This window comes from Eleutherodactylus coqui, chromosome 4 (assembly GCF_035609145.1).
Source record: "Eleutherodactylus coqui strain aEleCoq1 chromosome 4, aEleCoq1.hap1, whole genome shotgun sequence".
In the NCBI taxonomy this organism is placed as follows: Eukaryota; Metazoa; Chordata; class Amphibia; order Anura; family Eleutherodactylidae; genus Eleutherodactylus; species Eleutherodactylus coqui.
Genome location: NC_089840.1, coordinates 268502303 through 268529755, shown reverse-complemented (window position 1 = coordinate 268529755; position 27453 = coordinate 268502303). Strand labels below are relative to the sequence as shown.

Here is a 27453-nt window from a genome sequence, read left to right as displayed (position 1 = left end):
CTTTGAAAAAAAAAGAGTAGTATAAAAAAAAAAAAAACTATACAAGTTTGGTATCGTAGCAATCGTACTGACCCATAGAATAAAGTTATCATGTCGTTTTTGTTGCAGTTTGTGTGCTGTAGAAACAAGACGCACTGAAATATGGTGGAATGTTGCTTTTTTTCATTTTACTTCATTTAGAATTTTTAAAAAGTTTTTCAGTACATTATATGGTACAGTAAATGGCACCATTTAAAAATACAACTCGTCCCGCAAAAAAAAACAAGCCCTCATCCAGTGATGTCGATGGATAAATAAAGGAGTTACGATTTTTTTGAAGGGGGGGTGGAAAAAATGAAAATGGAAAAAAAAAGGGGCCGCATCATTAAGGGGTTAAAGACCCTTCTAAGTTCACGCATCGCATTGGACAATAGTGTTGACTTCAGCTGTCACATTGATCTGTTACTGAATGTATCTAAATTTCATGATATATCTCAGTCTCTGTTCACACAACTTTCACCAAGTCAATACCTTTCTTTCTGTATGTTCTTCAGTTCTCTTGGCAATGGCAAAATAACACAGAAGGTTCCGGATACCATCACTGAGTGGACAGGCTCCATGATCTGCACGTCTAATAAGGACGGGTTTGGGATGACCAGCAGTCCGTCAGAGTTCACCACGTTCCTCCCGTTCTTCATAGAGATGTCTCTACCTTATTCCTTCGTTCGAGGAGAAACGCTTGTTCTGAACGCCTTTGTGTCCAACTATCTGAACCGATGTGTCAAGGTAGTAGAATGCCAGAGTCACACTTAGTGGGTCGTTACTCTCTTTCAATAGTCGTTCCAAAACTTTTTATATAATTAGATCAAATTGAGGATAAAAAGTGGACTAGTTTTGGACAAGTTCTATAGCTGTTGAACCTTAGTTGGGATTGTTAGTACTGCAATAGGAACTTTTAAGATTTTTGTGTTCACATTTCTAGAAGTGGTTGAAGGTCCACCAACCACATACTTCTCTCTCATCTTAGGGAAGTAGTCCCCCTCCAGCCCTACTCTACATTACTTGTAATATTTCATGTTCTTCATACAGGTCTTTGTAACTTTAGCACCATCTAACAGTTACACAGCTACGCTCCAAGGAGGAGGAAAACAAGATGTCTGCATCTGCTCAGGAAATAGAGCCTCCTATGTCTGGAACATAAATGCAAAATCCTTAGGTAGGAGCTCTTCATGCTTTTGACTTACCTCAATGGAACCTCAGCTGTATCTGCTTAGGATGAATGCGTTAGCTGGGTATCCCAGTCTTTTTAAAGGGGTTTTCAAGGATTAAAATATTGAAGAGCTATCCTCAGGATAGGTGGAGGGTTCCAAGCGGCACCCCCGTCCCACCCCCAGCAATCTGATATTGATGACCTGTCCTCGGGGTAGGTCATCAATATCATATAGGTGAGGGTACACCACTTGGAAACCTTGCCTATTAGCTGTCTGAAGTGGATGAGCAACACGGAAACTTTACTACATACCAGGCACAGCACCGTGCATTATATAGCAGGGTGCATGCATTTTCTTGAATGGGACTGAGCTGCTCTTTGGTCATGTGACTGATGAATGTGACATCACAGGACAGAGAAAAGGCTGTTGGGCTTCAATCATCCAATCATCAAGGGCCAGAGCGATAGACCTGCAATGATCTGATATTGATAACTCATCGATATCTAAGTCCTGGAAAACTGCTTTGATTAAATAGCACATAATATCAGGAATGGAGCTGTCAATCATTTCCTATGGTTGTGTAGGCTTTGCTCTAGAGGAATTGAATTCAAATGGCCAGTTAATTCTAAATAGATCAGTCAGATGCACCTTCTGCATGAGTAGCAAATAAAGGGTATGTAGACGTCTGCAACCCGTTTTTATAACAGCGGTGCAACTAAAATAAAGCACAAAAGCAATTTTGCAACTAAAGTATGTTCACACGGTAGAATTTGATGAAGAATATTTTTGTGTGAGTTCCGCCTCTGAAAACTGTGTCAAAATTCGCAGCTTCCTGCCACGTTTTTTGGCACCAATCCCCACGCTAATTTAGTCATGTCACTTATTGGCACCGAAATACTCGTTTCTGCTTTGGAATTCCACACATGGAATTTTCCCATTGATAGGATTAAAGGGGAGGTCTCGCGAAAGCAAGTGGGGGTATACACTTCTGTATGGCCATATTAATGCACTTTGTAATATACATCGTGCATTAAATATGAGCCATACAGAAGTTATTCCACTTACCTGCTCCGTTGCTGGCGTCCTCGTCTCCATGGTTCCGTCTAAATTCGCTGGCAGCTTGCTTTTTTAGACGCGCTTGCGCAGTCCAGTCTTCTCCTTTCAGCACGAGCCGCTTCAGTGTGCTCCCCGCTACAGCTCTTCTGCGCATGCGCAGATGAGCTGTCACTGCTCGGGAGCGCGCTGGAGCGGCCATTCTGTACCATCCTCTGTTAGAGGAAGGTGCAGAAACTGGAGCTGCCCAGCGGAGAAGCCCAGCCGCCCAGCTGTCCCGAGAAGCCGCCCAGGTAAGTGATGGGTCGGGGGGTGATCTTCACTAACAGGTGAAGGTCCCGGGCCACAGCGGTAGGCCCCGGAGCCCAGCGCTAGGTTCCGGAGCCCAGCGCTAGGTTCCGGAGCCCAGCGCTGGGCTCCGGAGCCTAGCGCTGGGCTCCGGGGCCTTCACCTGGGCTCCGGGGCCTAGCGCTGGGCTCCGGGGCCTAGCGCTGGGCTGAGGGGGCCTTCGTCTGTCAGGGTCTAGCGCTGGGGAGCCGGGGCGGTAGCGCTGGGGAGCCGGGGTGGTAGCGCTGGGGAGCCGGGGCGGTAGTGCTGGGGAGCCGGGGCGGTAGCGCTGGGGAGCCGGGGCGGTAGCGCTGGGGAGCCGGGTCTAGCGTGGGGGGGCCGGGGGCTGCGCCTGTTACCTGCTGCCTGGCGGTGGGTGACTGGTCGGCCGTGTTCACTCCAGGGGTCCGGTCGGCGGCTGCGGGGCGTCGTGTTGTCATGGAGACACAGCTGGCAGCGTCTCGGGAGCGCGCACGTCGGGCTACAGCAAGCGACGGGAAAAAAGCCGGCGGCCATCTTGGGGAAACTTTTATAAGTTGCTGAAACGCTGGAACGGTAATTACAAACCAGCTAGAAAAGTCATTTACAGGGGGGCTTAGTAATGTATGCTTAATTAGGGGGACTGGGCAAAAAAAAAAATTCACTGCTTCCTCGAGACAACCCCTTTAAATCCACATGTGGGACCGTGCCAAAAACCGTGGCTAAAGAATACAAATTATGACACGGTTTAGAGGCGGAATTCATGTGAAAAGTTGAAATCAATGGGTTCTATTCATTGCATATTGCACATAAATTCACCCATGTGAAGCCCACAATACGCCTAGAAGTGCATGAAACATTGTGCAATTGCGCCAGAAAAAAAACACATCTTAAACTCATTAAACTAATTAGCCATTCCAACGGCTGAGAGCGTCGGCGGGTATTATTTTTCACAAGCAAAAAGTACAGTAAAATATACCGATTCATGTGTAGAAAAACCAACATTCGTTCCGCTATAATGTGGCATTCAGGAGCGCACCAATATGCATACTCTCATCTTTCTGGGACACAGAGGGCGTCCGGAGTCGAGGATTCTGCTCTATGACGTTCATATGCTCTAATAGGTCATATGAAGAGGGCATGCCGTTTTGGCACAACCCTTTTAAGTATTGCAAATTGCGCAGTGCACTGTGGATAAGCAGGAGACACACCAAGATGTTTGCGAAAACCTTTTTTTGTATCATATTCCTTCCATACTGCATCCACTTTACCTCTTTTGTTTTCTTCGATTAGGGGTCATCACTTTTACCGTGTCAGCTCAGACGACTTACATTGGTGAAAAATGTAATGGACCCAATGATCCTTCCCAACCACCCCGCAAAGATACTGTGATACAAACCGTTATCGTTGAGGTGAACTATTCAAACTGTTTCATTTTTTGTTTTAAGATTTAATGGCAACAAGATCACTTAAAGAGGAGTGTTCATAGAATAAGATCAGCAGGGCGGGAGGTATGGCTCCACAGCTGTGGCCCTGCTTACTTTATTCACATTTTCTTCCTCCATACTCAAGTCCCTTCGCCTAGGCAGGCTTTTCTTATGTCTGACTCTGGGGGCTCTCAATTTGTCAAGTGGGTGGTCCTCACTGATCGCTCTCAATGAGTTATGTCACACTTTTGATCAAGTCTGATATCACCCATTGAGAACGAGTAATGGGGATTTTCCACTTGACACATTTAGAGTGGCCGGGAGCTGAACCTTAAAGGACCCATCCAGGTCAAAGAAAGCATATTTGTGATGGTCTGCAAAAGCATTCTGGGCAGGTGAGGGTATGTAAATGAGAGATGTGGTTTATATATGCTATGTGATAAAAGTTTGGGTCCCCACGCACAGTGTGATGACATACCAAGCATGGTAGTGTGAGTGTTGCGGAAAGAGCCAAGTTGGGTTTAGTGATCTTGTGGAGTGTGCTGAACAAAGCAGTGGAAGATGATGAGAGGCCAGTTGGTCAATATCAGTGTCCAACTGTTCTTCATTTGTCTTCAGTAAAGAACTGTATGGGCAACATGTAGCATTACTTATTTAATGTAACGCTAGCCCCTTGAGAAATCAGCCATGACTGGTATGGTTTCATCAAAGCTGCCCAGTGTCTGAATGTGCCAAACCACCATGGTATTTCAGTGGCAACCAGTCTTGAGTACCCTGGCCCATCCAGTGAGCCTGCCATTGGCCTACAATGTCACAGAGCATGCTCACAATTCTCTCCCATAGACGGCTATAGATTATTTTGAAGGTTATTTTAGTGACTTGATGCCTACTGTGAAGCAAATCTCTAGTACTGCTGTTGTGGCAGCTCAAGGAAGATGCTGTCTTCATAATCACGTAAAGAATAGATAAAAACAGCGTGGGGCACATTTACAAAAGGCTTTGTTTCTGGCATAAAAAAGTTGCAAATATTTGCACAAGTGGGTATTTGCGCCAACATTTGTCACTATTTTGGGTGGCGTAACTAATGGCATAACTAATACCAGAAATGTATGCCAGATAGACCTGGTGAACATTTCTCTGAAGGCGCATGGAGGTGACAGGATGCGCTGAATACAGTGAAAGGCCTGCGCCTCCTCAAGTATTAAGTGCATTTGGTGCCGGAGGACATTGTTGTAAGCCCGGCATTGGAGATTGGCTTATTACATTTCCCCCATCATTGGAAAATAAAAACAGATCTTCTTTCAGTACAGACAGAAATACAATTGGCACAAACGTGTTATTCTCCTCATTTTTAGGCTGAGGGAATAAAGAAAGAAGTGACATCTAGCAACCTTGTCTGCAACCAAGGTAAGAAAATAAATCTCAAAAGCATGTTTACATATGAAATATGTACAAAAATACCCATGCCAATCCAGCCTTCACCTCAAATTACTCATGCTACTATAATTTTACGTACTTACCAGTCCACGCTAATCCAAATATCAGAAAAACACACTATGAAATTAAAGGGGTTGTTCCACTTCCAGCTATTTTCAGACAGCTCCATACATTGCACAGTGGCCCGGGTTGGTACTGCAGAACGAGTCCCATTTACTTCAATAGGTACGGAACTGTCTGAAAACAACAAGAAATGGGACAACCCCTTTAAAGGCTATAAAACAAAGATAGCAGCTTGACTGATGGCTGATTGGTCCATGCATCCGAATTTGCGACTGTTTCAAGTGCTGTCACAACCTTCCAATTCTGTGTAACTTTGAACTGAGCATTCTCCTGATTGGGAATTTTGCTTAGGAGACATTGTGTTAAGCTCTGGCTGACCATGGCTGTCATATGCTTCCACCTTTCCATAGACTAGGTAATGCCACCAAGTTAAGTCCAGGTACTGCACAGGTTCAAAAAAAAATCTGTGTGGTTCAGAAAAAAAATGATTTTCCTTTCTTAGGGATTCCCCTAAGGAAGTAAACTATGAGGAAGGAAAATAATGTTTTTTTCTAATGTTTTTTTTTTTTACATGTGTGGTACTCATACTAGACTTGGTGACATCAGTTAGGACAGGGAAAGGTATCAGTATATGGCAACCACTGCTAGCAAGCCATGCTTCCTACCAAGCAAAACACATAATCAAGAGAATACTCAGCTCATATTGTAGTTAGAAAATATATAAGTGATACATTCCCTTTTAATACCCCAAGACATACTATTACATTATAGTGTCTTGTAGGTCTGCCATTACAGAAGCCTATTAGGCATTTATGGGGCTTACTAGACTGCCTATACTGACAGGCAAAATGCATTGCAATACAGAGGTATTGCAATGTATTATAAAAGCGATCAAGAGATTACATGGTAAAAAGTAAATCAAGGACTGAAAATATTGAGGAAAAAAAAGTATTCCGGATCAAAATTTCTCCAGCAGGGTTTCAGGTATTTTGTAGCCTCCTGATTGCAAACTGTGATTTATGTGCACATAAAAAGAATTCACAGAGACCAGTTCAGTCTGAAGTCTCAAGAGCTCTCTCCCATTTATTATGTATGATACTCACCTATCTTTGCAACAACCCACCCTCTATTAGTAATCCCCAAAAGCAAACTCTGAACACAGTTCGGATATGACATTTGACTATACACAAAAACTGACGGTTATATCGGCATTATGCAAGTGAGTATGGCTATTTCATATTTACCCGGCATCGCCCTCCAAGTGTATTAGAACGTAACGTGCTCTATTGTAGACTTGAGTACACCTCTGACGCTTTCTCTCAACGTGCATAAGAACATAACATGCTCTACAATACACAGAAGTCCATCTATTTCAATTTAACCCCTAAATTGTCTCTTGGTTCTTAGTGTTCCCTCAGTTACCGTCTCAAGACAACAATTACAGCATACAAAATACCCCTTATCGACAGGTTGCACGGTGGATCTTTGGAGTAGGCAAAACTAAATCACCTGTCTTTGTTGACCGCCAGCAGTTGAACTAGGGACAGGTAGACAACTCAAAGCCATCTTACCGTGTTTTGTAGATAGGGCCCACCGAGATCAAGTCTGTCCGTTCTCCGATCTCTCTCGTATTTGGCCTGCCAGTGATCATAGCCCACTCGTCCACCCAGGGATGCCAACTGTTCTGGAAAGGTTTGGGGTATTTTGTAGCCTCATGAAACTCCTTTTATCTAAAGACACAATACCTGCCCTTTATGGGCGTATAAGGTATGACATACATTGTATATACTCATTGTTATAGGTTAAGCTATATAGAACCTCCTCCCCTTCCCCCGTCCCAACATCTGTGTAATGCCATGTGCAGACTGGTCTTTTGCCCTCTTGCCATGTGGTCTGGGTACCAACTTCTCCTTTGTCTTCAGCTGCTGCTGGAGAAGGGGCAGAGTAGCAAGAATGAATTCAGTGTGTGTGCGTGTGTCATGTGATTCAAGTTGCCTAACATGGGGTAGTCTGATACTAGAAAGACTACCCCCTCATCATCCTGACTATTGAACTCCTCTCTAGCAGCTGATGCAGCTCACATCTGACATCATGTTGCTGTCCAGCAGCAATCATGATGAAAAATGTTGTTACATGTCTCTGTAAGTCAAATCACTATAGTGAAATACATATAGATATGCAACAAATAGCGTAATAGGAAAAAATGACACTGTTCATCCTTGTTCAGCCTACCAATAAAGGGAATAAAAAGGGATCACAATCATCTGTACCCCAAAATAGTAATAAAAACGTCAGCATATCCTGCAACAAGCCTTCACACAGCTCCATCGATGAAGAAGGTTATGCCTCTAAGAATAGGACAAAGAACAATTTTTTAAAAAGTGATTTTTTTTATTATGCAAACCAAAAAAAACTATATAAATTTAGTATTTTCGGAATTGTATTAAATTGCAAAATAAAATGAATATGTCATTTATACCGTACAATGAATACCATAAGGCTTTATTCACACGAGCATATATCGGCTGCTGTTTTCACGGCCAGACGATATGAGGTACCATCTGATGCATTGGATTCCAATGCATCAGATCAAATGGGTGATTTTCTGTCACGTAAAGGTGCATGGCTGGCCAAGATAACGCATTTCAGCTGGGCGCTTTTACGCCAGCAGCTGCATAGGCTCCTATGGGGACCTATGACAGCTGCCGGAGAAGGGAGGTGGGAGGGAGTTTAGCAGCGTGACTGCTAAACTCCCTCCCCCTTCTCTCCTCCTCTCCGCCCCTTGCCGGCTGTTTGCAATGGGCAGGGAATACAGTTTAGTTCTGTTTCTGCTAAGCTGTCTCCCCCTTTCACCCCCTCGCCGACTCTTTGCAATGGAAGGGGGCAGGAGGGAGCACGAGTTAGTGTGCTAGTGTGTTCTTGTTGGCAGCCAGCAATGGGATGGGGCGGGAGCTTAGCAACTTGCTCCTCCCCTTCCCACCCCCTTTCCTTGCAGAGAGTCAGTGAGGCCGAGACAGCTTAGCAGAAACAGAGCTAAACTGTCTTTCCCCGCTTGACGGCATTGCAGGCTCGGCATATATGTGCTGGGCTAGAGCTGTCTGAACAGGTGCACAACCATTACATTTGTGCGCTTATTTACACGTTTTTATGTTACCGGTTGGTGAACGTAAAAACGCAAACGCCGTGTGAATAAGCCCAAAATTGCTGCTACATCTGGAAAACTAGTGGTAAATGTATAGTAGTATGGTAAATGTTATTTATTAACTATTTTGTGTTTATAGTTATCTGTCTTTTAAACTAAATATTTTTGAAAATTGCAAAGTTTTCCAAATTTTCTTCAAAATTTGGAAATTCTTCTATAATAATAAAATTTACCACTAACAGTAAATACGAGGTGTCTCTTTTTTCATAGGAAAAGCTCCTACAACTATTTCAATTCCAATGAAATTAGTTCTTCCACAGAATATGGTACAAGATTCGGCATCAGCATTTATTACCGTTCTGGGTGAGTTCCACGTGGGGTTCCTGTTATGGCTTGGCACGGTTCCATGACTTATGCACTATTTTAATTTTCTATGCATTTTAGTAATGTTTTCGATCCTGTGGCATATATAAATGCAGCAAATTTTCCTGCATCTCATATGACCCCAGCAGTCAATCGCTGGCTGTCTGTGTCACCTGCAGTGATATCATCATATCATGCCCAATTCCAGATTGTATCTACAAATGTCATACATTTTGCACATGGAATTTTCAATGTTGTGAATTCCTACATAAGACTTCCGAACAGCAGTGAGAATGACCGGGTAGTCCTCCAGTCATTCTCATGCTACAGTTATAGCTCCCCAAAACATGAGCTAAGAATATCATTGGCTGCAGCCCAAGAATGACCAGCTATGACTCCACAAGTCCTTGCCTCACTACAGGGAAAATCTTTAATAGTCTTATCTTTTAACTTGGGGAATAAAGGCTATTCTCATTCTACAGCTTAGTCCTTCTCACGCTGCAGTCACCAATGCAATTTTCTTAGGGCAAAAGTGCTTCTATTGTCAAATTGTTTTATGATTAAAAAAAACAACATTGTTTCTCATTGCCCTTCTTGAGTGCACCAATTAATGAAATAATGGCCGTACTATGGTAAGGACTCATTCAGATGGAGGTATTGTACCCTTATTTAGCCGTCTATATTCCAGATGTAATACCAGGGCTGTAAGACTGCTGCATGTGGAATATAACGTGTTAAACATGTCTTAAGGTCCTCTCACGCATGAATGCGTCCGATAGTGTGCTTCAGCGCACCCCATCATTGATCATTGTGATACGTGATGAGGTGCGCTGAACGGCCAAAGATAGAGCAGACAGTGCTCGAAAATCACAGCGCTCGAAAGAACCATCCAGTGAGCGATCAAATTCATGTCTCTGAGGCCCCATTGATTTCAAAGGAAGCGTTATACCGTGATTAATGCGGTGTTCAAATTGCTGCGTTAATCAAGGCTAAAAAGTGCTTGTGTGAGAGAGTTCTGAATGTTAAACACAATACAATTATTTGGTTGAAGCCTTACATGTGCTTTACAAGGTATGGCTATAGGTGAGAGCTGCACCTGGTACATAAGGGGGCCCAAAGGTTCCTGTTACAGTACTAGCAGTGTGCAAAGGTGTACACGGCGCAGGATTCCCTGACTATCACCCACGCCAATGTCCCTTCGTGGAGGTAGCCGCAAAGGTGAACAGGTCCAGGCCACCAACACTGATCCTACGCTGCCTAGTGGCAGGACAGGAACGAACCGCCAAAACAACGCAGGGGACAACTTACTAGTACTGACAGGCTTGGCACATGGAATAACCAACTCAACAGGAAAACTACTGGACCAAGGCAGAGCTGGAACGAGCCAAGGTAACCTCCACAGGAGCAGGACAGAAGTCAAACACAGAGGGAGTGGCACAAAGTACCAGGGCCAAACACTCAGCAGGTCTGAGCAGCTGGACTGCTCATGGAACACTGGAGAATAATCGGCAACTCCCAGGCAGCAAGAGCTGGATCTTATAGGGAGGCGGAATTGGCAGACAGACATGTCAATCACCAGTACACCTCTCAGACTCTAGCAGGGTAATTAACCTAAACTAGGAAGAACAGAGCCTACAGAAACAAGGTGTGCTGGCAAATAATTAACTATATGCTGACTGAAACGTGACAGCTCCTCTGGCAGATAAGAGAACACTGGTTTTATATAACCCATAGTAGGTGGGGGCCTTCTTACGGAATTTACATTGGAACTCAGAAGCTTCAAATTACTTCTCTGGTGCTTTGTGTTCATCCGACATCTTTTTCTACCAGCTCCCCCATACACATGAACGTTCAGAGCTAAGGCTCGGGTATTGAAATTCCTTCTTTCTCCTATCATTATCTGTTGGGGGACAGTTGAGCCACCCTTTACACATTAGTGCTTTGTCCAACCCCATTATTGGTAGGTTCGGATGACTAAACTCCCTATATTTGGTCCATTATTCGTTTACTACATAGTAATATTTGAGAAGCTCCTTGTGACCAGTTTTTTCCTCTTCTATCAGGAGATATTATAGGTCTCCCCCTGAAAAACCTCCAGGACCTTCTCCAGATGCCATATGGTTGTGGAGAACAGAATCTTGCGCGAATGGCTCCCATCCCTAATGTTCTAGACTATCTCAATACCACGGGGCAACTTTCAAAGGAAATTCTCCAGCAAGGCATCGATTACATGAACGCTGGTAAGGACGTACCGATTGATTGTTTCAGCAACACATTCCTTGTATACATTTCATTACTGCTATCCAGAGACATATTCTGCCATAGCCTCTAAGTAATGCTTCAAGTATAAGTGTACCTGAATATGTTAGGTTTCTACATTCTTTTAATACTCTTGTTTCTGAGGAATCTCTGAGTTTTCTAAGTCTGATTACTTCTAAAAGTAGTTGTCATGCAGCAAGTGTGGACCCGCTGTGCCACTGATGGATTTGATTACTCCAGAAGGAAGCACTCTGTTTTTCACCCTTTAGTCTTTTTAGAGAGCTCTGGTCTTCGCTTTAGGGAACCCCTGGCCCTGACCTCAGGAGTTGTCTCAGTGCATTGCAGCTGATATGGATTGCTCAGAGGTGTCTTTGTGAGGTACTGGATGGACAGGAAGACACATAGTTGATATAACAGGCCAAGGTCCGGACAAGTGGAGTGAATAAAATATGAAGAGACAGACAAAGCATCAGGGCAGGTGGCAGTAAGGCAAATCACAGTCAGGACTGGAGGAGTAGGGAAAGCTGGATTCACAGGGAAAGGCCAAAGCCAGAAGTTAAAGAAGAAACAATAACACCACAGAACCTAATAAAACCTATTGTGCAGGCAACCTCCCATGTGGGAGGATGCCTTAAATAACTGAGGAATACGTTGGAAACAGAAAATCTGGTTGCACATGTTGTCCCTTTAGGAGGCTGGCCGAGCACAGGCATGCATCCAATGGGGCAGGGAAGCAGCCAAAGAAACAGTATGGCAACTGCCAAACAGGACATGCCAATGGCTGCAACTGGCACAGGGCATAGGTGAGATGAGACAGAATCAGCCAAGGCCATAAAAGGTAGTGTTTTTTCATGTAGGCAGCAGTGGTATCCAACCTATAGCTTTTAAGGTATTGTGAAATTATAACAGACAGCATGCCCTGACAGCCAGAATGGAAGTTGTAGTATCTCGACAGACAGAAAGCCATAGGTTGGAGACCATTTGGTGTAGATTATAATTACCTTGATTGGTTTAAACTTACTAGTAATTCTGTTCTCATTTAAGGTTATTGGCGGGAGCTCAGATACAAATCATGGTCAGGAGGTTACAGCTTTTTTGGAGGCTCGAATATGCAAGAAGACTTGTGGTAAGCGCCACTTGGGTGTTCTTTCTTACTAATGCAGAGGTCACAGATAATATGTAATATTTTTAAGGAGCAAATACCTTGTTTGGAAATTTTGAGTTCTCATTCACGGCCTGCATCTACCGATATTAGCCATGGTTGAGAGCGTCTATAGCTCTGGAAGATGCAGCTTATGCTTGCATTACATGGACAGCCTATTGATTTAAGAGGTTGTGCCAAGTTTAAAACTTCCACAAATATGAAATATGTGTCTGATCAGTGGGTCTCTGACCACTAGGACCCTCATCAATCACAAGAACTGGAATTCGGTGTCTTCCTGTTTAAATGAAGCATTGGTCGAGGAAATGTGGTGCACCATTCAACTCTATGGAACAGATAGGGATATTTGAGTACAGCGCTTAGCCATTCTCTAATACCAAATCAGTACAAGATCGTCAGAAGGGGAGCCATTCCATTCTGTGGCATAGAGGGTTGAGGGGTCCAATGCTGAAGTGCTGCTCTATGATGTCCGTGTGTCCTAATATGGTATAGAAACAGGGGTTATGTTCTTGGCACAACCCCGTTTAACCCCTTAACAACACAAAACATACATTTGGGGTTTGCATGGGGTTTCTGTAGCCAACCCCCGCCGGCAACAGACGTGATCAGCGTTTAACACTGGTCGCTGCTGTTAACCCTGTAAATGCTGCTTGTGAGTTCTAAAACTGGGATTCAAAAACCCTGATCGTTTTTGCGGGGTCCCAAAAGGCCCTCCTGTGACAAAATTGTGGGGTGCCGTTTGGCTGCCTTAACAGTCTGGGGCCTTCTAAAGGTCCCCAGTGCTGCCATGGCTGATTTGCCTATCCAGCCATGTCGGTGGCATGGCTTGATAGAATTCCTGTCAGATCACAGTATAATGTAATACTATGGAATTATGTTATACTGCAAGAGCAATGAAATGATTGCAAGTTCAAGTTCCCTATAAGGACTAAAGAAAATCTAAAACTAAGTTTTAAAAAGTTTCATTAATTATTAGAAAAAAATAAAAGGTTTTAAAAGTTAAAAAACCCTTTTCCTATATTTCTAATAGAAATCAAGACAAAAAAACATATTTGGCATCATTGCATCCATAAAAGTCTGATTGAATATATAATATATCCCGCAAGGTGAACGCTGTCAGAAAATAAATTACAGAACCCCAGAATTGTGCTTTTTTTGTTATTCTGACTCCAAGAAAAATGTTTAATAAAAAGCTATCAAAAAATCATATATACTCCAAAATGGTACCAATATAAACTGCAGAATGCAAAAAAATGAGCTGTCATAGATCTATGGTGATGGAAAAATTAAAGTTTTGGCTGTCAGAAGATGGTGGCAGAAAATAATTTCTATGTTTTTTTAAAGATATTTAGTTTTTTAACCCATTAAGGACCAAGCACTGTAAATTTATGGTGGCTGGTCCTGGGCTTCAAGCCCAGCCATATGAAAAATTACGGCAGGGATTAAAGCCTCCCACTTCTGCAATCAATCAGAAGCAGGATGAGTTGTCAGCTGTTAGTCACAGCTGATAACCTGAGGAGAATGCAAGAAAACAAACTTCAGGACAATACGCAACCCCCCTGCTTTAGAGCTGTCTTACAGGGGTGTTGAGTATCATTAACCATACTGCATAATTACACAACATAATTATACAGAAATAACAATAACAGCAATGTAATGCTGAGTGGTGTAGCAGAGGCAGACAATGAATCGGGAAATCAAGACAGTGTGTAGAGGGGAAAGAGTTAAAGCATGAGTGCAGGACAGGAACTTAGAGAATTCACACTGCGCTGCTTCTCTGCCGTTAAAAAAAAATGAGTACCAATGTACATGAGGTAGGCAATAAATGAAAACAGACAAAAGACAGACAAACAAAAAGGTAATTTTTCCTGATAGGGAGCAAGTTCATAAATGCTGAATCTGTACACCTGACACTGACACCGCAGACGACCACCTCTCTAGGGAGAAGTCAAGAGAAAATCTCTTGCCCTGGGGTATTGCTTCGTCCAAGAGAAGAAGGCCGCTGCTCCCCGTTCAGTAGTAAGTGTAAAGGAATAGCATCTCGCTGGGGCCTCCAAACTGTTGAAGAATTTTAAAAGAAGTACACTTAGATCAGGTAAAATTGTTAAGTATGAGTCACAAGTGACGTAGCCCTTAACCAAAAACTCAGACAAGAGATCTATATCCAGTTAATGGTAATGGGTTTCTGGTTCTAAACCACCCAACACTCTAATTTTATTAAAAGAAAAGGCGTAACCATCATATAGATATGGGATGGATTATACAAATGTCACATATGCAAGCTAAAATATCATTTTTGGTGTAAATACATTAGAATTTGCAGATGTCTTGTAAACAGAACAATTAAAGGATAACCCCTACACACTCAGCAATTCTAGGTGCATCCTGATACCATTTCTGAGGTCAATTGGCAAATAATTGTGTTTCCAAACATTCCAGTACAAGATTATGAAGTGTTTCATGGTTCATGAACGGGGCATGATAGTCTCTCTGAATGTCCTAAGAGGATCAGCAAAATGAACCAATTTCTATGAACCAATCTAAATTTCACTCACAGGGTTATAAATGGTACCTGCTCTGATTGGGTCACTGTTACTAGTGGGGTACCAGAGGGGTCAGTATTTAGGGGGATTACTAGTGGGGTACCACAGCGGGCTGTATTGTGATGTATTCTTTTTAAAATACATATTATTATACCTGGTAGATACCGGTATTAGGATCTGGTAGATGAATTGTACAGTAAAATATGAATATATGCAGATGTTACAAAACTAGGCAAAGCAATTAACACAAAAGAGGACAGAATGTGGTTGCAAAGAATAAGTTGGGGTAGAAAAATGGAAAATTAGGTTTACCACTGATAAATACAAAGTTGTGCACATGGACAGGGAAATACTTGTCATTATTACACACTAAATTGGAAACCACTGGGGAACACTGTGTTTTGTCAACTAGAAAACAACAAGTTCGCATACAGCTTTAAAGAAGGACAAATGGGTTGATACAACACAATTTATTAATACAAATTAATCTATATATATAAAATTGAATGTATGCGTGTCTGTCTGTCTGTGTGCGTGTCTGTTTGTCCTTTATGCGCTACTACACCATTCATCCGATCGCCATGAAACTTTGGGAAGTTGTTGAGTACACTCCTGGGAAGATTATAGGCATAGTACATTTATGCTAGATAAATGGCGCGCGTGCGTGCGTCGTCGACAGTTACGACCCCCCCCACGTAGATCGTTCTATTTCCATCATTGCCACTAATTCTCTCACTTCCCGATGTTGTAGAAACATGAAATTTGGCACGAGCATTGATTATGTCATAAATAGGAAAAGCTAATGGGTCCCAACTCGATTATTCAATTCTAAGCGCCAAAGAATTAGCGTCCAAATTTTACGTACGGAATCTAATTTTCTCGCTTCCCAATGTCATAGAAACTTGAAATTTGGCATGAGCATTGATTATGTTATAAATAGGAAAAGCTAATGGGTCCCAACTCGATTATTCAATTCTATGCGCAAAAGAATGAGCGTCCAAATTTTACGTACGGAATGTAATTCTCACTTTCCGGTGTCATAGAAACGTGAAAATTGGCACGAGCATTGATTATGTTATAAATAGGAAAAGTTAATGGGAAGTTGTTGAGTACACTCCTGGGAAGATTACTGGCATAGTACAACTATCCTACGATAGGTGGGGTGCGTGCGAGCGTCGTCGACAGTTATGCCCCCCCAGACAAAGATCGTTTGATTTCCATCTCAAGCACAAAAGCAAAAGGCATTACGAGCAACGGGATGCGTGTTCAACTACAAAATAATGCATCCGCCGAACGTTTCGCAAGACAATTGCTGGATATTGAGAATGCTGAGGTAAAATAAAAGCTGTGCTGTGATTGGTTGCTATTTATTATACCGCTGAGGTAAAATCAATGCTGCACTGTGATTCGTTGCTATTTTTTATATTGCTGAGGCAGAATAAAAGTTGCGCTGTGATTGGTTGTTATTTCTCTTACTGCTGACGTAACATGAAAGCTGTGCTGTGATTGGTGTTATATATTATACCGCTGAGGTAACATGAAAGCTGCACTGTGATTGGTTGTTATATTTTATACTGCTGAGGTAACATATAAGCTGCGCTGTGATTGGGTGTTATATATTATAAAGCTGAGGTAACATCAAAGCTGCGCTGTGATTGGTTATATATTATACCACTGAGGTAACCTAAAAAAACTGCGCTGTGATTGGTTGTTATCTAGATATATAAAAACAAATGCATGTCTGTCTGTCTTCGCAGCAACACACAACGGGTGAGCTAGTAAATGATAAAAATTAAAGTTACATAGCAATATATGATATTGCATATGCCTTTGGTAAACAATTCTTAAATAATGGTTACATCAATACTCACATCACCAAGAGCCTTAAGTATACTTATCTGCTTTGTGCATCAACCGGAGAAGCAAAGGCGAAAAGTCAGAGAACAAGGGGCCTCTTAGGAACCACACTGTGAAAGGGCATTCTCCATCACAGGTCCAAAATGCTTCTAACTCCCCAAAACCCTCCTTTTTATGACTTAGTGCTTGGATATTTGCATTGTAGATATCAATGCATGGAGTTGCTTGTTGGAAAAGGTCACAATCTAAATTGACCATTAACCAGACCAGACAAACGAAACTGATTCTTAAAACAATGACAGCACTAAGCTACAAATATACATATGGCCCCAGTTCAGTCTTAAGACAATGATGATAGATTTGCATGATTAATTAGACAATAGGTCAGAAGACTCTATAGACAATGGTGGTTCTATGTGCAGATATTAACATAATTCCAGCAGGTCTATAGTACTCAGTTATACAATCCTTATAATTTATACAGTGAACATTCATGGCTGTCTGAATACAAGATGGAGGACTACAAATAGCCGTTTATAATTGCACCACACACTAACATGGAAAAGGACTTGAGGATTTTAGTAAACTGTAAGCATAACTGGAGCAACCAGTGTCAGACAGCTGCTGCCAAGGTTAATAGGATCAAAAGTGATCTCAAAGGTGCATCAAAAGTGGTCCAGGGGCACATGATGAGAACATTGTTCTTCTTCTTTACAAGTCACTGGTCAGACCACACATGGAATATTGTGGACAACTTTGGGCACCGGTACTCAAGAAGGACATATCAGAGCTTGAGTGGGTACAAAGGCGGGCGACTAAAGTAATAAATAGAATGGATGGACTACAATACCAAGAGAGTTTATCAAAATTGGGGTTATTCACTTTAGAAAAAAGACAACTGAAGGGCAACTCAATAACTATGTATAAATATATCAGGGGACAATACAGAGATTTTTCCATGATTTGTTTATACCCAGGACTGTGACTGTAACAAGGGGGCGCCCTCTATGTCTAGAAGAAGGAAGGTTTCTACACTGACATAGAAGAGGGTTCTTTACTGTAAGAGCAGTGAGACTATGGAGCTCTCTGCGTGAGGGCATGGTGATGGAGAATTCGATGAGTTTAAAGGGGGCTTGATTACTTCAGAAGAGCTGGTGATACAGGGATTATTCCAATTGCTAGACTTGTTGTCAAGAATGATTTTTTTCCCTTAAATTAGGAAAATTGACTTTTACCCCAATATTTGTTTTTTTTTGCCTCTGGATCAACATTGGGGGATGCCTAATAGGCTGAAAAAAAGACATATGTCCATCTAATTCATTTTAACATACTATGTCACTATGATATTTTTGCTAGATAGCAAGAGCAGGGGCTTAATACAGTGGTGCAGGTTTAATGCCCAGGACCAAGAGCTGTTTATTTATGGCACTTGGTCATTATCGGTTTAATTATTTTTTAAATGGGCTCCTTCCAAATGCATAACAACAAGTGAGGTGATCAGCTCATGTCTTCCACATTACAGGTTGACTGCTTATGTCTTCAAGACTTTTGAACAATGCAAGAAATACATATACATTGATCCCAACATTCAACAGCAAACGCTTATCTGGTTGGGAAACTCCCAGCAACTCAGCAGCGGCTGCTTCAAAGCCACTCCTAACTCCTATATGACATGGGTAAGAGTCACACCTGGCTGCCATATTTACTTTCATAGGTCAGGCAAATAGATAGCAGTGAATCGTCCTCTTTTGTCCTGTTATTGCTTATTCATTTATTCGTAGTCAATATTATAGCTTCTACTAAGGAGGATCAGTCGACCATAATAAGTTCCCGCAAGGTAAATATGTCTCTATATGCCATGATACATCCACCTCCTTTCAATATAACAGAATTGCTCAACAGATTTGCGGCGTAGGAACCTAGGCAAGAGCAAATGTACAAAAAAGCCTTTGGTGTGAATGGGCACAGCCCTGGTTGGTCCCATCCCTTTTGCTTAAAGGTGGCGGGAACCTGCGTAGAATACCGGTACAGAGGATCTGTATTTTCAGGAGGTAGAGCAATACACGCCAGGTAAATCTGTCCTTTGTGACAAAACCCAGGAGCATAATGGGGGGGAGGGGCAGGGGTCCAGTTTAATATCAATGAATGATTTAAGTGCCCAATGTAAAATAAGCCTTAAATTCATCAAACCATGTAGCATTGCTTATCTAGTGAGACTCTCAAATTCCATTTATATTTCAGAGTGGAGAAACAAATGAAGATGTCAGACTCACAGGCTTCCTTGCCATCGCTCTACTGGAGTCCCAATACAGCATTGGGGTAATTAAGGCTCTTCTGTTTCTAATTTTTCACTTTTCTTACAAATGTAGCAAAGCTTAACTTGACTCTTAATGTGACAATAGTTTATTTTTCATTTCAATAGCTTTTTAATTGCATTTGTTATCTTTAAAGGGGTTGTCCCGAGAAAGCAAGTGGGGGGTAAGCACTTCTGTATGGCCATATTAATGCACTTTGTAATATACATCGTGCATTAAATATGAGCCATACAGAAGTTATTCACTTACCTGCTCCGTTGCTGGCGTCCCCGTCTCCATGGTGCCGTCTAATTTCAGCGTCTAATCTCCCGATTAGACGCGCTTGCGCAGAAGGGTCTTCTCCCTTCTCTTGGGTCTCGGCACGAGCGGCGTTCTGGCTCCGCCCCCTTCTACGCGTCATTGCGTAGCTCCGCCTCGTCACGTGTGCCGATTCCAGCCAATCAGGAGGCTGGAATCGGCAATGGACCGCACAGAGCCCACGGTGCACCATGGGAGAAGACCCGCGGTGCATCGTGGGTAAAGATCCCGGCGGCCATCTTGGTAAGGTAAGTAAGAAGTCGCCGCAGAGTGGGGATTCGGGTAAGTACTAAACTTTTTTTTTTTAACCCATCCCTTGTGTTTGTCTCGCGCCGAACGGGGGGCCTATTGAAAAAAAAAAGCCGTTTCGGCGCGGGACAACCCCTTTAATATTAGAATACCTTTTTAATGGCTTGAGATAATTGTCTGAGATAAGTTATCACAGTCAAGTTTAACTTTGCTACATTTAAACTTATATACAAAGTTGATGTCCACTTTATGGTATATGAAAACTTCAGAAACCTTTGGTGATGCACTGTGTAGAAAACAGAGATCCTTTAAAAGCTAAACATGGATAACTTGTATGGGAAAAAGTTAACTTTATGTAGTTGGGTAGATGCTGTTTTCTGATGTCAGTCGGCTTACACCTCCTTTGTCTTTGGCCAACTTGAGAAGGGAGTGGGGCAACTTAGAAGGCTCGCCAGGCTACATAAGTGGGTCATGGCTGTGTTCAACAGGTGGAAAAATCTAATGGAGACTTTAATCGAGAGTGCCTAAAACAGTTCTAAAAGGAGGACCAACTACAGAGGTCCTTCTTGATGGCTCACAAGAGAGGTAGGGATTACAAGAGTATAGAGAATCTAGTTATTTCGGTATCCAGACCTCCAAATATTTCAGCGCTTCCGGGGCCAAACAAAATAGGAAATCCTCCTCCAACAAGGGTGGGGTGGGGGAGCTAAGGTGATGTTTAGTGATTCAGATTATGTAAAATTGATTTTGAAGTGTGAAATACAATAAAAAGAAATAAATTCTACAATAAGAACCAGGAGAGAGGTCAATGGAGAGGAAATGAATAAGAGAAGGTTGTCATCTGGAAAGCCATGATGTTCGGTTCAACTTCAGCTATACGAAGGCTCTTGATATTGGCATTGGCCTGAGTCATTCTCATGAGTGGTTCTAAGGTGAGGACAAAGGTCAGCTAGGATAGGTGGCAGCCTTACCTAGTGCTTTTACTGATTTTAAAAGGGGCAGAAATTACACCGTTGACTCTAGCTGATGCTGTGGGAGTCTTTCATAGGTATCACTTGACCTTGGCTGATATGTTTTAGGATAGCAAAAAGGAAAGGCCATCTCACCCAGTTGAAGACCTTCTCTGCATATGTTGAGACGAGATAAAAATTGTTTATTGTTAATTGCAACATGTGCTCCGTCTCTTAATCTGCCTTCCTTGTGGGGTCCCACTAATAAGCCATCATGAGGAGAAACCTGGTCTACAGTTTTGACAGAGAAGCTGGGGAAGCTTTTTGTTATAAATAGTTGCCTTCTGGCCAAAGCATAAATGGACAACATGATGGGGTGAGTAAACGATTCCTAAATTGCTGGATGTGAAGAGCTTTAAGACATTGTCTTGTATTTTACTCAGATGACGTTGTTGGATGGTGCCTTGACCTGTCTGCAGAATGCCCTTAACACCAAACAAACAATATACAACCAGGCCCTCATGGTCTATGCCTTTACACTGGCCAAGGATTGGAACAGGAGGTCTATTCTTCTCCAATCTCTAAAATCAAAGGCCATCTCAGAAGGTAAGCTAAAGTAATCAGGAGTAATTATGATAGACATTTACCTTACTTGCATCATAATAACTTTGAAAGACTTCTAAAGATACTGCACAAATTCATTCTTATGCAGCTTCTATTGGAACATCTAGTTGACTGTATATCAGCTGTATAACATCCACAACCTTCTCACCTTCAGGAGGAGTGATCTATTGGGAAAGTGATGACAAACCTCCAGTACGACCGGTCGAATATTTCTACCCTCGGTATTCGCCTGATGAAGTGACGATTGCCTCATACATATTATTGAGCATTGCTTTCGGCCCCAGTGTTACCCCCAATGATGTGACATACATGGCACAGATCTCTGTCTGGCTGATTCGCCAACAAAATGCATATGGTGGATTTCTATCTACTCTGGTAAACATCTACTAAAAAAAATTGACAGTACCTAGTTTTCTCAGACTATCAGTGTGTAAGGGGGTTGAAAAAAGTTTAAACCGTGAAATTGGGTAAATGTTATGCTTACTAGAGTGTATATAGAGAGATTATGTAGAATGCTAAAGCTTAATTAGGAAAGTGATCTAAATGCTAATGTTTATTAGAGGAAATGTTATAGTGTTGATGGTTATTACAAAGTTTAGCTTGACACTAGAACTGTCTTACAGAAAGTTAGCTTATCATGTTATTTGCCTTTTCAATGGCTTTTGTTGTGTTGAGATAAAATAATATGTTTTCAGGGGCTTAAGATATGTTAAGAAAATCATACCACTCCAGGTAAACTTTGGTATATCTATAGCTATAAGGGTTTATTATGCAGTCTTGATGTGCATTATACAACATATTACGTAACAGTCTTTGTCATGGCCCTGATGGACATTGCATGTATGGTCATGATTCCGATCACAGTCAGTCATTGGAAGGTGTACATTACCAGGTCACCGTGGCAAATGGGAGGGCATGTCTTGACATGAAGGGTGGTGCTTGTTTTGCGATAAAAGACAAGTTGTTGTTTAGTTGACCATAGTGGTGGAGTGAGCAGCAAACACGTGAAAGCAGTGCAAGGTTAGGTGTGGCCATGAGGGAAGCCTTGGAAGCCTGTTGTGAAGATATTGGGTGCAGATGTTGAGGGAGTTAGATCTTTGAAGCTGTAGGAGCTCTGGTCGTGGATCCACTGTATTGCGCTGAGAGAGTGAAAGCCTGCCATTATAAGAGTGCAAACCATTGAGAACTGTTGAGAGTTTCCACAGAGTTATGCCAGGCCTGCTTAATATATAAAGAGACTGTGAGTTTATAAAGAGACAGAGACTTGATTCCATAGGATTCGGCAAGCCAAAACAGTGATGGCGAGTAGTATCAGCAAATTATTTGTAACTGTTGCAATGTTCTGGAACTGCATGCTAAGTAAAACTGTATAGCTAATTCAGCTGCCAAGTAAAGATTGTTCTAGTTACTGCCATGTGTGCTCCAACTCTTAGGGCTCCAACTCTTAATCCATCTGCAGGTGGGGTCCTTCACAGGTCTATGTATCATTCATTTTCTTGTCTATTTATCTCATATCTACAGATGTACAGTATCAAACATCAGTGGAACTGCCGCAGCACACAATGCCCTTACCATACTGCGGCTATGCCATCTACATAGTTCTGCCATTGTACACTTTATATCAGAACAGCTGCTATGTGAATGGTGTAAAGCCACATGGCATGCTGTGCTATTAACATGCCACGCAGCTTTACACTATTTAAACTAGCTCTTCCTTTAAAGGGGTATTCTGGTAAGGGGCCTTTTTTTTTAACATTTTTTACTCATCCACTGGATGGGTGAAGACTGATAGATGGGGACTCTATTTGCCCCACTGCCATTCAGTGTTGCATCGCAGTGGATGGGTGAAGAAAAAATGGCTTTTACTGGAATATCCCTTTAATGCTTAATAAGTTATTATTAACTTCAGAAGGGCCGGGGATCCGGAGATTATTCCCAATTGCCAGATTGGAGTCGGGAAGGATTTTTTCCCCTTAAATAAGGAAAATTGGCTTTTACCTCATTGGAATTTTTTTGCCTTCCTCTGGATCAACATTGGGGGTTGGTAGGCTGAACTGGATGGACATATGTTTTTTTTTTTGGCCTGACATCCTATGTTACTATATATTACTGCATCTGTACCTCTATCTTTTCTCTCTACCAGGACACAGTAATGGGTCTTCAAGCTCTTTCAGCCCTCGGTAAATTGATTTTCAACATCAATGCTCAACACGTTATACAAGTGAAGAGACAAAACACCCAAGTCGCAAAGATAACGACCAATAAGGATAACAGACTGGTGGTCCAGAGACAGTCGCTCAGCATTCCTGCTGATTACAATTTCCAAGTCACTGGGATAGGCTGCTGTCTTATACAGGTAATGAAGGAAAACTATTTGCCATGCCTTATAACTTTGCGGTCCTGGGTCCACATTTGACTAGTATGGGCAACATCTGCATATACAGCTTGTATGTGCCCCCAGGTTTACATGGATTTAATGGATACTCTGTCGCAATCTGAGGTGGCAAAAAACAAACCGGGAAAGCATTACCTGACAATGAATTGTCTTGAATGCTATAGGACAGATTTACTAATAGTTAGGCAGAGCAAGCTTGGGGTTCACAATAAGTGAACGAGCCAGCGATGATTCTCATGCTGCATAAAATGTTCAACCGAATAAACGTGGGTGATTTATCGTTCATCATTCGATCGTTGGCTGCGTTTAGACTGAATGAGATCGCTCACATTCGCTCATTTAAACGGTAATCGTTCCATGTAAAAGGGCCTCTAGACAAAACAGCCTTAGGGCTTAGTCAGACGGGCGTTTTTTCGCGCGATTTGCGCATGTGCATGCATCCGGCGATTTTATAAAACCATTGCTTTGCAATGGTATCGGACACATGAGCGCTTTTTATGCGCTTGTCCGATAAATTATAGAACAGAAATCGCAGATCGCACCTATCTGCGATCTGCGATTCCTGTTCTCTTCTGTATATGCGCTCAATGGGGCCGGCGGCAGCAGCGCCGACCCCGTTGAGAACATATAGAAGACAAATCATTCTTCTCTGCCACAGCTGTAACAGCTGTGGCAGAGAAGAACGATGCTTGCCCATTGAATTCAATGGAGCCGGCAATACAATATATTAAATATATAAGCCCTTCCCTGCAATTCATCCAGAAATGTGTTAAAATAAAAAAAAAAATGTATACTCACCTTTCCGCTGCAGCCGGAGCTCTGCCGCGGCCGGCGGCAATTCTCCTGAATTGCTCTCTGTACTATTCAGCCGGCGGGGCTTTAAAATCCCCGCCTGCTGAATGAGCTGCCTCTGATTGGTCACAGCCTGACCAATCAGAGGCAGCTCTCACTCACACACCCATTCATGAATTCATGAATGGGTGAGTGACTGCTGCCTCTCATTGGCTCAGCGGGACCAATCAGGGGCAGCTCTCAGCTGAATGACAGGGGGGATTTCTGGATGAATTGCAGGGAAGGGTTTATATATTTAAGCCCTTCCCGACAATTCATCCCGCGCTCGCCCGCAGCGCATTGCTTTCAATGGAGCCGGCTGTATTGCCGGCTCCATTGAATTCAATGCGCTGGACAGCTCCCGCCCGTTTCTAATGAAACACGGCTAGGAGCAGATTTTTCGGGCGATTTTTCGGACCCGGTCACGCGATTTGCGGATGTGCATCCGTCATGCGATCCGCAAATCGCACGAAAAAATGCCCGTGTGACGAAGGCCTTAAAATGCACCAGATATATCCCTGTGACTCTGCTGGATTGTAAAACCGGCACATTTTTAGACTGTCTAGTAAAGTAACTAAGTTGATAAGTTTATTTCACCTATTAGCTTTTTTTTGCGACAGCTTCTGTGCCAAGTTTAGGTGCTTATTTGGTACACAAGATCAAATTAGGAAGAGGTGTATTATAGCTGCCAAGGGCCCTGGGCTGTATGGATAGAGTGGGCTCCCTTCCAGTGCAGCATTTAAAAATGGTATGCTACAGTAAGTATACTATATAAATACAGTACCAGAACCAAGATTACTTCTACTGATAACAGAACTGAGCTTACTACCTAGATATGATAATAGAACCAAGCTTACTACATAGATACAATAAAAAAACTGAGCTTACTATATAGGTACAGTAGCCGAACTAAGATTCCTAGAAAGAGACGATACTAGAACTGAGCTTACTACATAGATATGATAAAACAAATAAACTTCCTATGTAAATGCAATAAAACAAACTTACTACTTCAATACGGTAACAGAACCAACCTTACAGGACAGTTGCGTAACTAAAGGCTCAGGGGCCCTGGTGCAAAAGCTGTACCTGTACCCATACCCATACTTAAACTGTGCTGCACAGAGGTGTAACTTGAAGCTTCTGGGCCCCAATGCAAAATCTTTAAAAGGGCCCCCAAATATAATGCTTTATTCATAGTACTAGGCTTCCTATATGGAGAAGAGAGGCCTTATAGGTCCCCTAAGGGTCCTGGGCCCAGGGACAACTGCTTCCTCTGTACCTCCTATAGTTACGCCCCTGTTACAGGAGTTATATTAGTTGCAGGTGAATCTTGAAAAAATCATTTGCTGTGCCCACATACAGGGAACACACACATGGACTACACCGGTGCGTTCGATTTAGGAACTCTAGGTCATGTGAGCGCGACTGACAGTCGCGTTATGAACTTGCGCCGTAACATGGCAAGGAATGCTGAACAGAGAGCGGGGGAGGTAATTAGGACTTGGCTCATTTTATATACATATATGTGTGTTAATGAATATGTTTTATGGTTATGCTTGACAAAGGCTTGTTCAAAAGCCGAAACATGTTGCATTTTTTAATAAATATCCACAACTATGAAATTGGAACATCTCCTGTACCTTTGGCTTAAAGGGGTTGTCCCGAGGCAGCAAGTGGGTCTGTACACTTCTGCATGGCCATAATAATGCACTTTGTAATGTACATTGTGCATTAATTATGAGCCATGCAGAAGTTATAAAAAGTTTTATACTTACCTGTTCCGTTGCTGGCGTCCTCGTCTCCATGGTGCCGACTAATTTTCGCCCTCCGATGGCCAAATTAGCCGCGCTTGCGCAGTCCGGGTCTTCTGCAGTCTTCTATGGGGCTCCGTGTAGCTCCGTGTAGCTCCGCCCCGTCACGTGCCGATTCCAGCCAATCAGGAGGCTGGAATCGGCAGTGGACCGCACAGAAGAGCTGCGGTCCACGGAGGAAGAGGCCATCTTCAGCGGTGAGTAGAGAAGTCACCGGAGCGCGGGGATTCAGGTAAGCGCTCCGGTGAGCTTTCTTTACCTCCCTGCATCGGGGTTGTCTCGCGCCGAACGGGGGGGGGGTTGAAAAAAAAAAAACCCCGTTTCGGCGCGGGACAACCCCTTTAACTACATGCCTTCTGGGATTGGAGGGGTTCCAAGGACAAGGCACCCCAATGAAGTAAGCCTATGGAAAGAACAGAGAGAGAAGGGACATTGAAAGGAGGGAAAGAGAAGCGGCATGGAAAGGAGGGAGAGAGAAGCGACATAGACAGGCATGAGAGAAAAGCGGCATGGTGAGGGGGGAAAGAGATACAGCATGGATGTGGTGGAGAGAAGCGGCATGGAGGGGAGTAAAGAGAAGCGGCATGGAGGGGAGTAGAGAGAAGTGGCATGGAGGGGAGTAGAGAGAAGTGCCATAAAAGAGAGTAGAGAAAAGCGGCATGGGGAGAGAAGCCGCATGGAGAGGGGGGTGAGAGGAGCGGCATGGAGAGGGAGATCCACCCTCTAGCCCCGCCCCCTCTCTGGACTAGAGAGGAATCACCATGAGAACAGCCTCTAGCCATGCCCCTCTCGGCGAAGCCATTTAGCCCCACCCCCCTATATCTCCAAATATGGGAAAATCTACAGAGGATTCCTTTAGCCCCGCAGGGATGTGGGACTGTTTCCATGTAAAAACAACTTGCACCCATGGGTTTTAGAAGCTTTGCGAGAGCAATATTGGGCTGCGAATCATACGGGGAATCGAGTCAATAAAAGTACATGGACTTTCATTAATCCATTCACATTAGTGTGTAAACACTGAATGCAGATACACGCATGAAAAAGATTGCAGCATACTCTATTTCACTGCGTATTACCTTTCTATGGGCAGTGTATGGTCCTAACACCTTCTAACAGTCTGGTCGGATGCTCTTCTCTACTGGTGGTCTGTAGTGAGCATCCTGAGCCCAGTCACCT

The 27453-nt window shown here is 42.9% G+C and overlaps 2 protein-coding genes across 2 annotated transcripts in view; both read left to right on the top strand.

The window, feature by feature from the left end:
• The window catches only part of LOC136626339 (ovostatin-like), a 206366-nt gene that overhangs the window by 65079 nt on the left and 113834 nt on the right, over positions 1-27453 (top strand). The gene's annotated exons all lie outside the window — the stretch shown is intronic.
• LOC136624981 (alpha-2-macroglobulin-like) overlaps positions 1-27453 on the top strand; it is a 68463-nt gene that overhangs the window by 27395 nt on the left and 13615 nt on the right. Inside the window, exons 6-17 of the mRNA XM_066598907.1 lie at positions 534-765; positions 1069-1195; positions 3843-3961; positions 5332-5383; positions 8889-8981; positions 11045-11229; positions 12285-12366; positions 18270-18478; positions 19044-19121; positions 21057-21219; positions 21392-21609; positions 23378-23593. Coding sequence (XP_066455004.1) covers positions 534-765; positions 1069-1195; positions 3843-3961; positions 5332-5383; positions 8889-8981; positions 11045-11229; positions 12285-12366; positions 18270-18478; positions 19044-19121; positions 21057-21219; positions 21392-21609; positions 23378-23593 — 1774 coding nt within the window. The remainder of the gene's footprint in view (positions 1-533; positions 766-1068; positions 1196-3842; positions 3962-5331; positions 5384-8888; positions 8982-11044; positions 11230-12284; positions 12367-18269; positions 18479-19043; positions 19122-21056; positions 21220-21391; positions 21610-23377; positions 23594-27453) is intronic.